The following is a 16,695-nucleotide window of genomic DNA, read 5'->3' as shown; positions in this document are numbered from 1 at the left end:
AAAAAAAAAAAAAAAAAGAGAAAATATATATATATATATATATATATATATATATATATATATATATATATCATATCAATTCGTTAATCATAATATATTACCAGACTGACAGCCCTAAATGGAATAGAAAACAAGAGAACAGGTTCATACATCATTGATGAGGCTCTACATGTAGGTTAGTGTGTTTACTAGAATTCTGGGGAAGGAGATCAACCTGGACCATCTACACCTCAGCCTGTCCCATAACGCCACAGGATACGGCTGATTAAAAGGATCCCAAGAGTCAGAACCAAACACTCTCAGTCTCTTCTATGCAATGATACAGATGAAAAACTAATATGTGACCCTGGACCACAAAACCAGTCTTAAGTCGCTGGGGTATATTTGTAGCAATGGCCAAAAATATATTGTATGGGTCAAAATTATTGATTTTTATTTTATGCCAAAAATCATTAGGACATTAAGTAAAGATCATGTTCCATAAAGATATTTTGTATATTTCCTACTGTAAATATATAAAAACTTAATTTTTGATTAGCAATATGCATTGCTAAGAACTTAATTTGGACAACTTGGATTTTGTCAATATTTTGCTTTTTTTGCACCCTCAGATTCCAGATTTCAAATAGTTGCATCTCGGCCAAATATTGTTCTATCCTAACAAACCATACATCAATGGAAAGCTTAATTTATTCAGAGATGTGCTTTAAGCTATAGTTACTGCATGCATGGCTGCCCTGACCTGCTTTTATAAGCACACCGGTCACAGATGAATGCTCAAGCTCCTCTCATTCACGAAGATATATCCTAAGCTCAGGACCAGACTCCCCACAAGACTTCTTCAGTTTAACCAATCAGACTAATGCGCAGTAAGAAACACCTTCACTGTTCTCTATAAATCATTCATCTCAATCTCACTCCAGAATCCTGAGAATGACACAGTGTGGGTGAACAGAAGCATATCTGGCGATACATGCACAAAAACACTCCTTAAAGCATTCTTAAAAATTAAAGAAACTGAAAATAACTTTCAAGGACACAGTGTGATACACAATAAACCTCCACAAACTCAACAAGTACATAAAGAGCACCATTCATCATGATTTCCCAAAGCACCATATTATGAAAACTTTTAGGATATTAAGCCTATTTTTTAATTTATTTTTTCCTAAATACACTGTTCTTGTCTACTGTACACACCTCCATTCACCCATAAACACACACCACACCACCAAGTTGCACCAATGCACCCTATTTCCCTAAATGGAGATTCTGTATGGTAGAAACATCCATATATTGCACATCTAACCTGACTAATTCACAGATAGTTCACATTTCACCCTCTATTAACTGAAACGGCAAAGCCTGGACGCATTTAAAATTAATGGCAGTTTTCTAGTTAAACCGTTTGCTTCGAACCATTTTAAATTATAAGGCTTACCTGCTTGAACAGATTTCACACAAGCACCAGTTGAGTCCCAGTGAGCCCTGAATCCAAAGTCTCTCCCACTGTTAGGCTTTTGATTCAAGCAGACTCGCATTTCACTTTGACCCACCTGAGAGAGAGAGAGAGAGAGAGAGAGAGAGAGAGAGACAGAGACAGAGACAGAGAGAGAGAGATAGAGAGAGAATGTGACACCTGAGGATCCCATGACACCATCTTCAAGAAATCTGCTCCAGTTAGTACAACACAAGCAAAAAATAAATAAATAAAAAATAAATATATAAAATATAATATATATATATATATATATATATATATATTTTTTTTTAAATTTAGGTAGGTTAAGGATATCTTGGATGTCACGATTTTATTTAATTGATTCAGATTGTCAAGCAACCTACCTTGATGTCCCTGATTTTGGCGACAACAGGAGATGTTGTTTGCATATTAGAGGCAGCCATTGTCACTTTAGTGACAAAACAGTTAATGGGAGGTGCTGATGACCTTCCATCTCTTGTCTCTTCTTCTTCCTTCTTAGGGTTGATTGGATGAGTACTTGAACGAGAGTGGACCGTGTGAACAGAGGCTATGCCCTTTCCTTGACCGCTGAGGAAAGAGGGGATGATTGAAATATCTCCGTTTCCACTGATCAGGCTTTTATGAGAGTCATCCATCTGTAGAAACCAAAAGATAAAAGCAAATACATAAAAGTGGTTACTTCCTTTTGCAATCACTTCAGCAATGGCAGTGCCAAATTCTACTTGATATTAAGACTCAGACTGCTGGTTTAGACATAGGTTTTCCCCTTGTGAAAAGAAGAGCATTATAAAGAAATTACCAATTTAGAATACCAATTTAGGAATGTGTATTAAAAAACACTGAGAAAATGGATTATGCCTCAATGGAATTTGACCACATTATTTTAATTTATTATTTATTTTATTTTTTCCATTTCATTTTATTTTATCCCTTTCCTGGTCTTCATATATGCACTTGCTAAAGCAAAAACACAAATAACCTGCTCCACCTCTGAAACTACCTTCAGGTGTCATTTCGTTTGGATTTTAATCTTCAATTCAAATTGATAAAGGCACATTCTTATTAAAAAAACAACAACAACATGCGATACATTTACTGACAGAGAATACATAATTGCTTTTGTTTGAGACAAAGTGACCAAACACCAAGTGTGACCATGCATGATTGAGAAGCTCGTCATGGAAAAGAGCACACACACACACAACAAAGTCACAGCTTGGGTTTCATTAAGCACCCGGAGTGCAGTAGTAGTGGCTTTATCCATTATTCATAAGCCAGCCGCTAGATGATCAGATGATGAGGAGTAACACTAAACTTCACACACAGAACACAACACCAACTATCACTCTCTTCCTCATCCCTCACTCCTTTATCAAGTGTGTTTAAGAACTATTTATAAACAAACAATTAGTGTAGGTCAGCACTCAGGTCTGAAAGAATACTGTAAGAGCCACTGAAAATAAATGTTGTTGGGCAATATGTTTAAAATTGACATCATATATTCAATAATTTGAAACCGTTTGAACCAGTACGTTTCAGTCAAAATAAGTCAAATAGCTATAATGGCTGTTTGGGTGACAATGTCTTCTAATTGAAAATAAAACCACCCATTTAAGCCATTTCCAAGCAAATATATAAACATTAAGAAAAAAAAATGCATACTTTCCAGGTATCACTGCGCGCTTTCATTTTAGTTCTCTGGTCTAGAGGCATGCTGTCTCAACAATAACCAATCAGACCTCAAGGTAACATGAAAAATGGCGGCATAACTTTTTAAAACGTGTGATTGATTTCATGATTGATCATTGCTGTCACTTTCAAGTACTCAGGTACTTTTGCCCATTCTTTTATAAACTGAGCCTTTATATAAGTCCAAGGTCAAACCTTTTAAGCAGGGGTCACCAAACTCAGTCCTGGAGGGCCGGTGTCCTGCAGAGTTTAGCTCTAACCCTAAATCAAACGCACCTGAAGCAGCTAATCAATGTCTAGGTATACTTGAAACTTCCAGTACATGTGCGTTGAGGCTAGCTGAAGTTGGAGCTAAATTCTGCAGGACACCGGCCCTCCAGGACCGAGTTTGGTGATCCCTGCTTTTAGGCATGGAATAAGCAGTTTTATTATAAGATCGTGGAGTGGAATATTCAGAGTACAAATAAAAAAAAAACTACACTCTATAAAGACAGAAACAAAAGAGAACATCACAGAGAAAGTATTGTTGTTGCTGCATTATGAATCAGACAATGAGATCCTAAATACCATGTGAAATAGACCGATATAGCAAAAATACCATTAATCAGAATCAAAAGCCTCCACTGTGAGATTTTTTTTTTCCTGGATGAAAGAACATGATCTATATTGTGTAAGACTAATAATGGCCACTTACGGAATATGCTCTGGGCAGTGAGGACACTTTGGAGGGTTTGGTTCCAAATGGACGTGGTGTGACACCCGTGGAGAGGCGTGAGGAACCTTCTGACCTTCTGAAACCTCTGGGTAGAGTGGCAGATATGCGTGCTCCCCCTGCATAAAAGCTCTCCAGGAGGATCGCGCGGTGGCTGAAGTCTGGACCCTGCTGCTCATAGTGTTCTGGATCCCCAGTAGCCAGGCTGGTCAGTGAACTCGGTTCAGAGACAACAGCTGCTGGAGGGGTGAAGAATTCACCAGCTGAGTCAGTCGTCTCTGCACCAGTGCCTTTGGTCAGAGCAGGAGATGTCCCGTTTGTGAGGGGTGAAGCCAAGGCGGTGGACCACCCAGTACTGCTGACACTGGAGCCCGCATCACTCATGGGTCCAGGCATGTTGGAGCTGGAAGAGAGTGAAATGGAAACTGGACTGAATGCCTGATCTGATCCCAGGGCAGGACTCTACTAGAAAGCACATGGTTATTAGTGGTCACTTGTGCACTAAAGGGTGGGAAGAGAAGTAGGGGGTGGAGAGGGCTTAGAGGACAGGTGTAACTATCAAATGTCTCTATTATCCACAAGTGAACACCAAGTGGTAACACTTTAGAGTAACATTCAATTTGTTATCATCAGTTAATGCATTAGGTATTATGAACTAAATCTTTTAGAGTATTTATTAATCTTAGGTGGATGTTGATTTATAAATATAGCCTACTTTTCTTCATTGTTAAAAGGTGCATTCAGTAGTATGGTACACATTAAGAAATAAACAGTGTTTTTGTGAAGAGTCATATGCATGCTGTATTAATAGTTTTCTGTAAAAAGTGTCTTAATTATATAGATATTCTAGAACTGTAGTGTAGTTCCTTGTTGTGAAAAGCGAAAATTAGACAACGGAACATACTTATTGTTGTTTACCAACTGAGATAAAGGTAGAATCCATCCCTGTATGGAAAAGGTCTGACACAAGAAGAAAGAAACATCAATAAAGTTAAAAAGTGGAAAGATTTGATTGAGAAAAAGTAGTGCTTAAGGTATTTTTTGTTTTCATTTTTTGGACTGGAAAAGTAATTAATTATTGCATAGACTGCGCTCTAAAACCCACTAGTATCAGTGACATTCCAAAAAACGAGCATGCTGATCCATGTCAGTAGATGACAATGCAGCATCTAACACCACTGTGGTATTGGTACTTAAAGTAGACAGAGAACAGCAATGCTTGACAGATTTTTCCAGATTTCTGTGTTTTCACTATTATACTGTAGGGGGCGCTATTACACATCTTCTGAAAGTGTACTAAACCTCTGGATCAAAACACAGTGAAGAAGCAGCAGAAAAATCTAATGCGTACGTAAGCAGGTGATCATCAGACATTAAACAGCATATTATTCAAAACTGCCTTTAAAGTTATCGAATAAAATGTCGACCCAGGAAGTGGTACAGGAATGTGCAAGTTTAAGCCCCGTTCACACTAGCAGCGACTTTTGTCGCTGCACGTAGTGGGCGTTCTCAATACTGGTTGCCTTGACAGCAAATCAGGTTTCTTGCCGCTAAGTACAAACATTTTGGCAAAAGACTAAATATAATCTAAATCTAAATTAAATCCGTACATACAAACAAAAATGAATGAGAAACAGAGCCTACTTTCTTCCATTGCTTATGTTTCTCTACGGCGTTGAGAGGGGAACGATCACATGAGCTCTACCGTCTTCTTTCCTATTGGCTGTCGCTCCCGAAAGTCGCTCTTCATTTGCATAAAGTTGAAGGATTCTGAACTTTGTCGCGTCGCTGGACACGCCCCATCCGGTCGCCAACGGCCGCTGTCGCTCGTGTCACCGGAAATCGCCAGCTCTCCATTGAAATGAATGGGATTGTGTCGCTCAGCTGTTGCGTGTCGCTTGTAGTGTGAACGGGGCATTAGGGGGTGGTGATGGAATCAATCTACTCCATCTACTGTATGTTACGAACAAAGTTCTTAATACCATCCATCTTTGATAAAAACAAGATTTTCTCGGCTTTTTGTTCAAAATGTTGCTTTTTTTTTATTTAACTTACCCACATTCAAATGTTGATTTTTTTTTTGTTGTTGTTGTATTTATTTTTTTAAGCAGAGGCTCTGTTCCTTCTTTTGACATATTGCATATTCAAATATTCATACAACAAAGTATCCTGGGGGCCATGAAATATTTTAGAAGATAAAAATTGCAGGTGGCGACTGGCAACTTTTTTATTTATTTTTTTAAATACTGGTGTCGGAAAAGGTTAATACACCTTTAATCTAGGCTGATGGTAATGTATAAATATACTATTGTTAAATCAAGTTAATTCATAATTAAGTAGTTTTAAATTACCTTGAAATCTTAAAACTGTATATGTAGAAATGAACATTTACCAAACTTAATAAACTCTGTAGAAGCACTGTTCAGGGCCAGAACATGATACCCAACACATAAACTAATGTTAACAAACATAACCTTATTGTTAAGTGACGTCAACTAACGGAATTCACTAAACAGTTGCGGCGCATTTGTTTTCTTCGCAATTTACATTGCACCATTATCGCAATTCTTTGAACAGGAATATGATTTTCATTTAAAGGAGACCATATTATTCCATTTATATGTACGGCTGCATCAATTTTACCCAGGTGGAAATTGCCATCAGCACTAATCATTTATGGGCATGTTTGACTGATCTTTAGCAAATCTGGATCTAAACCAGCATGTACTGTAGCTCATGCAAAAAACAGAGCTTTTAGTGGGTGCAATTCATTCTTAGAGAATCTGCGTTTAAGCAATATTTGAGACAAAATAAAAAGTTCTGTCATTATTAATCAGCATATTATTAATCGGCATTATGTCTTCTAAAACCGACATAACTTACTTTCTTGCATAAACAGAAAAGGTGTTATTTAGAAAAAAATCCATACAATGAAAGTAAATGGCTACCACTGCTGTCAGTCAACAATTTCAGTAAATAACTTTTATCTGTTCTTTACACAAAGCTACTGTATTTTTTTCAGAGGACACTGAATATAGTCAAAGTAGTCATAAGTAATACAAAGGTATGTCATGAAACTCGCGCAGGTCGATAGGTTCTAACTCAATCTGATATAATTACATCATCATTCACATGGCGCAGGTGATTGGTTTACTTTTGCATCAGCAGCCAATGAGATTCCTTCTCAACATTCAAATATTTGGCCAGTGCTTGCTGTAGCAGTTGTAGCACGCTTCACAAACCCTCCACCTTCCCCAGCTCCACCTGTATAGACCTGCTATGGGTAACTTCATGTATGTTATACATGGGGGTTATTTCATCCATGTTAAATATACAGCAGCAGTATTTCCTACATGCTCACAGCAGCATGTCTGTGGATATATTGGCAGTAGCACATCTCAGTACTTGCTCTGCCGCAGCAGCATCTATTCCGCACATTAACACTGTCATGCATATTACCATCCTAAACTCTCAGAGAGTTGTCATGACAGAACTATTTTTTTTCTTCTTCTTTTTGGAGCTTGACAGCCCATGATCCCCATTCACTTTTATTGTGTAGAAGACAGAAGCACAGATATTCTGCTGAATTCCCCACTTTGTCAGTCATTTGGGCTTGAAATAATAGGAAGTTATAAATATATAAATAATAACAGAATGTTAATTTGTGGTTGGACTATTCCTTTAAAAAATTTACTAAAACAAAGAGAAAATGTATTATTGTGCAAGTAAGATACATTACAGTATATATTACCTCTCCTCTGGCACACCGGTGAGCTGTGCAGTCCTGATGGCACTGGTCCCTCCCCCATTGGTAATAAGTTTAATCTGCTCCCTCTCCTCACGCTTCCTGTGGAGGTCAAAGTTTGCACTACGCCGCTGGCTCTTCCACCTGTTCAGATCCTGCAATGACAGAGGAGAAATGGAGTGATAAATGAAGAAACGCCAGAAAAAAGAAAAAAAAAAACACTGTCTGACAGTAACATCAGTGTGATGTGTGAATGACCTTTAAAAAAAATTAAAAATCTCCAAGGCCAGTACAAAACAAAACATTTCTGTTATTATTTGGCTCACTGAGGACCCCCACAGTGCCAACTCCGAAATAGCAACATCTAGGAGAAATGTTGCCAGAATCGGATGTCCTGAGAAATTAAATTTTCATAATTTTCCTGCGACAACCCTAGGCTCCAAAAACAGCCAAAATAAATACTTTTACTCATTTACTCACCAACCGGTTTCACTGACTTTCTTCTGTGGAACATAGAAGATATTTTGAGAAATATACTAACAATATACAATATATTGTTTTGTTTTTTTGTCCAAACAGTTGTTTGGTTACCAATATTCTTTAAAAGATCTTCTTTTGTGTTCCACAAAGGAAAGAAATACAAACAGGTTTGAAACAACATGAGGGTAAGTAAATGTGACAATTGCCTTTTTTGGGGTGAACCATCCCTTTTTAATCAACACTTTTTTCATTATTATAATCTGTGTGATAAGCAGTTCCACCACCATGATGTGAAAAGTGCTATGCAAATAAGCATCACTTACTTCGTGCCACTTGGCTTCACTTTCCTTTATTCTGTCCCGGATGCTTTGTAACTGTTCCCGCTGAACCCTCTGTATGGCTGAGGGTTCAAGGGTCACCTCTCCAACAGACCTCAGGTGAACATGGCGTGACCCCAGCGGGTCAAAGCTGGAGCAGTTGTTCGATTCCTGTGGAATGGGCTCCAGTGTGATGTCACCCATAGATTTGCTTCTGTTGAGCGGAGATGGACATGCTTATTTAAATGATAATCTCCATTCAAAAATCAGAAGTTTAATTGTGTTACACTGACATCTAGAGGTTAAGACCTGAACTGTACCCTGTCCCTGTAAAAGCTGTTATAAAGACATTAGCATCAAGTAAATAGAGAGATAAACCAGCAGAAACTCCACACAATGATGGAAAAATAATAGTATAATATTACAATATAACAAGTGTATGCATTACAGTTTATGCCGTAAAACAACGATTTTTGCAGGAGACACAACATGCAAGGCACTGCTATATAGCATGTAGCACGTTGTAAAATATTGTGTGATGGTTGATTTTATAATTTACTTGAGGGACAAATGCTTAAAAATGCACACATTCATATAGAAGCAGCCCACGTAATGAAGCCACAAATGCAAAAGGAATCAGGCATTTGCTATTGCAAGATGACACCGAAGCAACGTCAAAAATTGCTGAACTCACCCTGTGTACCGAGAGTGTCTCATGGGAAATCTGGGAAACCATGAAAATTTTACAATCAAATATTATCTTTATAGTAAATGAATAGAATTTTTGTTTCTGCCCATGGATGATCACTTAAAAAGAAGTGCACACAAATAATATTCATATATTATTAAAAAAAAATTATAATAAATGAATTTACCCACACTCATGATTTTCAAAACCTGCATGACTAGCATGACACACACACAAAAGGAGGATGAGCCATTTTTGAAGAAAGCAAATAAGAGTCTAGAGATAAGCTGCTAATGATGATAATAATAATAATAATAATAATAATAACTAAAATAAAAATAATAAATAAATAAATATAAATTATATACACAGATGATGCAACTGAGCTGATATTTTTATTGGCCAAAAAAAAATAAAGTTATTTTGACATTCCAGTACAAGTTGTTTGACCTCAGACTTTGACATATCAGAGAGACACAAACATTCCACTGTGTGAACAACAGCTGTCATGTGCACAGAATTTATTACATCATCATGACAACTGTGAAGCAAAACTATTTAAATCATCTTTAACACCATCAGCTCAACTAACTCCAAAGAGATATTTCATTATGGAGATTTTTTGCTTAAAGCCTACTGTAAAACTATCGTGAAACAAATGTTCTAGATTTAATTTTGCTTGGATCTTATAGAAATCACTGCGCAAATGCAGTCTTGGGGGCTGTTCTCACAGTTATTCTATGTAAATGTGCTACATGGACTTTTTTCAGTCTTGTACCATTAAAGCTGCGAGTTTAAGTTCAGCTTTCCAAACCAGCACTTTATCTGTGCTACAGTGGATATGCTCAGCCCGAGCTGTGTATGATTTAAAAATAGGCCTAAGTCATCTCACACCTATAAATAAATGAGGCCGGGGAAAGGAAACACTGAAATTAGGCTCAGAGTTTAGTTGCATGTTACCAGATCAAGAATTTGTTACAATCTCAAGATGGCCACAACTGCTACATTAGGCTTAAATTAAGCTCCATTAAAAAAGAAGCAAAATTTTGGTGCAAACATACATAGTATCTGCTGTATAAATTGCTTGTACCCGCTAAAAAATTAATGTTTCAGCAAATGAAGCAAAGCTAAAAGATTATGGTGATCATTTACTATTTTACACATTTTCATATAAACATTCTGCACATCTGCCTTTAATTAGAATACAATATCCTTCTCCAAATATATATATGGTGTGAGTTAATTATCCAATGCACTACTACACAAGAAAATAAAAAAGTAAGAATGTCTCAAAAGGTGTGGAATCATTTGGAATCAGGTGAAAAGTTTGAAGCAGGTGCAGCAAGCCAAGGAGTGATGTCAAAATCAGAGTCGTCCTCGGAGGAACCAGACATCTTTCGGCTAGAGGAAGGAGAGACAGAAGGAAGCAATAGCAGAGGAAAAGGGAAAAGACAAGATTTTAAATAGATGAAAAAGAAAGACCAAGTACACGGAGTCACATAAGTATGTAGCACTACTGATGATTAATATACCTATCTTTGTAACCTTTCTTTGTTATGTGGCGAGTTTTGGAAAAAACAAACAAATCAATAATATTAATTAATCATTTATTTTATTATTATTTGATAAACCTGATCCAAAACAGTCAGGAATACACTTCATAATGCAAATTCCTGTTGTGTTTTTTTTTTACACAGGGGTTGCAATTTTGATTCAGTGGCTCTATGTGGGTTGAAGAATATGGACATTTTGAAGAAAAAAATCATTTGGAAAACAAGCATAGGAGAAGTTCTGTGACCGCAATTATGATATTTTATAGATTTCATTTCATTTCATTTCATTTCTATGATATGTTTTATTGGGAACTGGGGAGGAATGGGACTATTTACAAGATTTCCAACTGGCTCTATGACACAAACCTGAAGCCCTGCATCTTCTTATACCATGGCCTGCGCTGGGACCCTATCCTGATCTTTTTCACATGTAGATCTTCCTCAGGTGTCCAATATTTGGGCAGGAACTTGTCTGAATCGGCATTGACGGAGGTCTGATGCTCCGAGACGAGCACACGACGGGCGTAAAGGTCATCCAACACAGGATCGGCATATCCTCGGTCCTCATCAGAGTCACTCGTGCCATTGTTTAGGGCTCGCTGAAGAAACTCTTCCTCCAAAGTGGCTAATTCAAAGTCTGTCTGTCCATTTTCAGAGGGAATGGATAACACTCTGCTTCCCAAGACAGAGCCATCCGTATGAGAAGAGTGCAAAAATATCTCCAAGAAGCATATGCATGAACATGCATGCAAAACTGTTTTTAGTGCTAGTTAGTGGAATGCACAGCCACAAGTAGTTCTAGTAATGAGATGAATGCATAGCAAATTAGTGAAGACCCACCAAGTGCCAACATGAATCTTGAAATCGAAGGATCACACCAAGCAACAACTCGTTCAAATGTGCTCCACTAGAGTAGAACACCCGTTTGGGAAAAACTAAGCACATCTTCTAAATTAATAAGCTTGTTTAGTTACAAATAAACAGATGAACAAAAAGCAGTTAGGACCAGTTGGATGTACATAAGCGCAAGTATTAGGGCACCACGGTCTATATTTGAAACACTCTCTAAACTCTGACCTCTGGTTTGATCTCTGGGGTGGCACTACGGCCAGCCGTGAGGCATCTGACAAGGTCAGCCATGACTTCCTAGCACTTGGGGTCACCATAGAGGCCACCTTGGGGCTTAGAGGCTTTGAAGGGATCGCAAAGTTCACAGGGGCCACGGAGGTTACAGAGCGGAATCTGCGACTCGCTAGGTCGTCCTGCACAAGGTCTGGTTCAGGGCGATCCGCGTCAGAGTCACTGTCACTCTGGTAACTTCTTGCCCATTGGAGGAAGGCAGAAGCAGGAGGGAGGTCACGGTATAAGCCCCTCCCACTTTCACTACAGTCAAAAGATGGTGGACAGACTAAGAAAACCACCTCCAATTACACGCACAATATACATGCTATAGCCAACCCGGTTACATAATAGTCAACAATAAACTGAAGACCATATTAATATTAATAATCTATATTGTTTTTCAATTATAACAGCAGACCTGCATGATCTAAAAACTCAAGCAGTATATACAGAATACATGTTTAATGGAATGAAATGAAAGGGATCTTTTAAAGGGGTCATATAATGAGATTAAAAATTTTCCTTTCTCTTTTGAATGTTACAAGCTCTTGGTGCATAAAGAAGATCTGTAAAGTTGCAAAGACTAAAGTCTCAAATCCAAAGAGATATTCTTTATAAAAGTTAAGAGTAAACCACGCCTACCTAAAACAGCTCGTTCTAACACGCCCCCACATACCTACGTCAATATGTGGGAAGATTTGCATAACGCCGCCCAAATGTTCACGCAAAGAAAGAAGGCGTAACTTTTATTCTCGCTGTAGTAGTGTTGTTGTCGCCATGTCGTGAAGACGCTGTGTGTTTCGTTGTGGAAGCGAAACTACTTTGTTTGGCCTTCCAAAAGAGGACGATATCCGCTTCGTCATGCCTAGAGCTGAATTGATCCGTGCTGGTCGTGGAGGAAATACATCAACTTCACGCTGTGGATCACCGGATCGGCTTTCACCGTGGACGAAGCGGAGTCCAGCCCAGGGTCGTCACATGTGGTTGCCGTAAGCCGTTCTCAAGCCCACCTGTCCACCGCTCACTCTAGCCGCCGGCCTCCGCTCACTCAAGCCCACTGTGTTTCATTGTGAAAGCGAAACTACTTTGTTTGGCCTTCCAAAAGAGGATACTACAAGAAATCAGTGGTTAAGTTGTATTTACAAAACTGTTCTAGAACAGTTCAACCCAAATATTCAGATGTGTGCAGCACATTTTATGGAGGACCGTTTCCTGATCCTGGGAGAGTAGACTACAATGCCGGCTGTTCTGACTCACAGACTGCAAGTAATGTTACGTTTTCATATTTAAAGGATTTGCCACTGATGATTCAAACGCGAGTTTTGAGCAGTGTAGAGTAGCGCTTGTTTGTCATTTCTCCGATCACAAATGCAGAAATGGTTTTATGTTTACGCGGCGCGATGCAACGCTTAAAATTACAGTACAAGTCATTATAATCCGTAATTATGTCCCCACTGGATGCAACAAATGCCTCGTTTATAATGGGTTTTAATGTTTTTGTCTCATCGCTCCGGCCGGACAGGGCATCACAGTATGGTAAGGGGCGTAACATTTCCGTCACACGCTTGAGGTATTCGGCCAATCACAAAGCACTGGATAGCTGGCCAATCAGAGCACACCTCGCTTTTCAGACCGATGAGCTTTGTAAAAATCGACGCTTTCAGAAAGGCAGGGCATAGAGGAGAAACAATAAATGTACAGTATGTGGAAAATAATGTGTTTTTTAACCTTAAACCGCATAAACACATTACACCAAATACACAAAATAATGATGTTCTTTTTAACAACATGGCTGGACAATATATTGTAAAAAAATAAATAGATTCAAATATAAATAAAGTAAAAATAAGTTCAAATATATTAAACTCTTAATGATATCTAACGTTCTGATACAAATACAAATAATGTATATTAAATGTTTAATGCAAAAAAAATAAAATAAAAAAAGTTATATATTTTAAAATAATCTTACATTTTTTAAATTGTTTAAAATTGTTTAAGTTAGTTTTCATGTTCACAGAAGTCTTCACATTACATTTTATATAGGTAAATGTTTTTCAGTGTGTAAAGAGTTTCTGTATAAAAAATGTGTATAATATTTAGTAAAATACAATATAATAAATTACAATAAAACACAAGACACTTAAGATTCTTTACAGCCTTTTTTGGAAATTTTAATAAGTGAATTTAAAACATTTTAAACTTAAAAACCCATTGACACCCTACTGTATATCTGTTAGAAGCACAGCAAAAGTTGTCATCCAATGTTTTTATGCAGGGTCAGTTTCTGAAGCAAAGCGAGCCAGAAGAGAGAGTATCATACCTAGTGAGGTCGCCTGCATAACTTCTGTCTCCCTGCTGGTATTCCTGCCTTTTCTTCCTCAGGGCAGATGGGACATGCACTCTTTCTCTGATGGGGGCATCACTTTTACTGCCTTCTGCCATCCTGAAGCAATGTTCTGCTTCTGCGTCACTACCGCAACCTGGGAGAACACAAGAGGATAAAAGAAAAATGATGAACAAACAAGATCGACAGTCAAGCGAGATGTCAAACAAACCTCACATATTTGTGCGCATATTATGTGAAGAGGTCTAGACTAGAGCAGTTACGTGTTAAGTGTTCTTTTATTACTTGCGGTTTACTGGAATCATTTCTTAGAAAGTTATTTGAGAAACCAGGATATTCTTGCAGGCTACATGATGCCACTGTCTTATTTTTATCTGTGTGTATAGTTCATATCTTTTAAACAGCACATTATTTTGCTTTGGCATTAACATTTCAGTATCATGACAACCCTAGAGCACCCCACAGTCTTCCATCCTTCAATTGGCAGCAGCTCTATGCATTACAGAATGGGTGTGGAGCGATCAAGAATGTCACACTTACGTGAATAGATGGGACGAAGGGACAAGGTCTAGGTAGCGAACTTTCATTACCAAGTGTTTGAGAGATGCAATAACGAAGTCACAAAGTAAACAAGACATTGTGATTTTGGCGATAACACATGAGGATATTAAAGCAACAGTATGGACCATCATGTCCTGAAGTAAATGTTTGATGATTTTGCTCATTTGAGGTAAAGAAATAATTGGTACACTTAGATGCAACCTAATAATCGGTTAATAATCTGATCAATGGCTCAATGGGACTGAAAAGCATTCATTTAAACACCTCAGTTGATCCAAATGAGCTTGATTGGAATGCAATTTCAATCTGATTAAAAGGGGTGGTGTAGATCTTTATTTGTTAAAAATTAAAATAGCCATGTAAACCTACTGCAAAACCACTTTCTCAACTGGATTCAAAAATACCTTGTGCACATGCACAGGGTCATGACATGTATGTTTATCATATGTATGATCTGTTTAATGGTCTTGACAGAAGTCTCTTGTATATGTAGTCTTATAAGACTATTTATTTGATCAAAAACATAGCAAAAATATTAACATTGTGAAATATTATTACAATTTAAAATATCACATGACCCTTTAGAAATCATTCTAATATGCTGACTTGATGCTCAACATGTTTTTGTTTTTTTCAGGATTCTTTGATGAATAGAACATTTAAAAAACAGCATTTTTTCATAAATTTTTGTAACAAATGTAAATGTCTTTACTGTAAAATTTAATCCATTTAATGCATCCATGCTGAATAAAATTACACTTCTAAAAATAAAAATAAAACTTCCCGACCTAAAACTTCTGATGGGGTGTTAATAAACAGTACTTTCAAAATCTGAAATGTGATTGGATTCAGACAGATTGATGAAAATCAGTGCATGTTAGCACACCCATTGTCCACTGCAAAGTTCCCAGAGTGATGGCCAAATCAAAAAGAGCACACAAGTACAGTAAAAAGGGTATTACACAATTAATAACACCAACAGACACACACATCCAGTCTTACCTTCACTGCCGGCTCTAAGTGTGCAGTCTGAAGCCACACTGAGTGTGCGAGACTCCACTGAGTCCAGGCTCTCGACTGAGTCCTCCCTTCTGTAGCCCGACTGCTTCAGACTGAACAGATCTTCCCTGTCAGAAAACCAGCCCTCTGCGTACCCACTGTCCCTCACACTTGACTTCGACTGCACAGACTCCTCCAGAGCCTGGAAGAAAGTGAATAAAGAGCCAAAACTTCAGAGAGGGTTGAAAAGTGAGTTTTCAACTTTTACAGTGGTTTTTCATTTTACTGAATGAAGAAATTACCTACATACGGAGTAAAATGTCAGCCAGTTCATTGATAATTACTATGCGGGGACCGACAACACTGACTTGTGCTTGACTGAATCATTTTAACAGTAGCCAAAACTAATGGGAGGTTCTGGACCTGCATGATGTCCTTTGTAAAACACCAAATCACACGAGACTCAATTGTAACATCCTCCTATTTGAGTAATGTAATGATTCTGACAAGCGAGTGGCTTGTTTGTCTTATGGATCTATTGCAATGCATAAACACTTAATAGAAATTAAATTGTAAAAACTTGAGAAGATATTTTAAGCTATAGACATCAAACTTTTTTTAATTTTTTATTATGAATTTGTATCATTTACGCAACAAATCTCAGACTTACACCCTTGTTTATTTTATAAATATTTACAATAATAATAATACTACTGTTAAAAAAAATCACTTAAGGTATAAAGCTATAAACACATCAAACTGACATTTCATAATTTGCACAACTCTAAGATCCACATCTTATAAATATTTGATATAATAATAATAATAACAATAATAATAATAATATTTAAATATTTAAAAAATGTTAAAGGTATTTTATGCTATAAACACAACAGATTTTATTGTTTGTGCAACAACTCTCAGACATGTTCATCTTTATTTTATAAATACTTAATATAATAATACTAGTCATGTTTATTTTTATTATTAAATATTAAA

At 37.3% G+C, this 16,695-nt stretch overlaps 1 protein-coding gene across 1 annotated transcript in view; it reads right to left on the bottom strand.

Moving 5' to 3' along the window:
- LOC107598770 (LIM domain only protein 7-like) overlaps positions 1-16,695 on the bottom strand; it is a 42,926-nt gene that overhangs the window by 19,157 nt on the left and 7,074 nt on the right. Inside the window, exons 8-16 of the mRNA XM_016290205.1 lie at positions 15,700-15,898; positions 14,113-14,272; positions 11,745-12,050; positions 11,034-11,339; positions 8,433-8,640; positions 7,636-7,784; positions 3,867-4,287; positions 1,846-2,118; positions 1,442-1,556 (exon numbers count right to left, since the gene is read on the bottom strand). Coding sequence (XP_016145691.1) covers positions 1,442-1,556; positions 1,846-2,118; positions 3,867-4,287; positions 7,636-7,784; positions 8,433-8,640; positions 11,034-11,339; positions 11,745-12,050; positions 14,113-14,272; positions 15,700-15,898 — 2,137 coding nt within the window. The remainder of the gene's footprint in view (positions 1-1,441; positions 1,557-1,845; positions 2,119-3,866; positions 4,288-7,635; positions 7,785-8,432; positions 8,641-11,033; positions 11,340-11,744; positions 12,051-14,112; positions 14,273-15,699; positions 15,899-16,695) is intronic.

Source organism: Sinocyclocheilus grahami, unplaced genomic scaffold (genome assembly GCF_001515645.1).
Source record: "Sinocyclocheilus grahami isolate Dianchi unplaced genomic scaffold, SAMN03320097.WGS_v1.1 scaffold255.1, whole genome shotgun sequence".
In the NCBI taxonomy this organism is placed as follows: Eukaryota; Metazoa; Chordata; class Actinopteri; order Cypriniformes; family Cyprinidae; genus Sinocyclocheilus; species Sinocyclocheilus grahami.
Note: the sequence above shows the minus strand (reverse complement) of the source record. Positions and strands in the feature narration are given on the sequence as shown.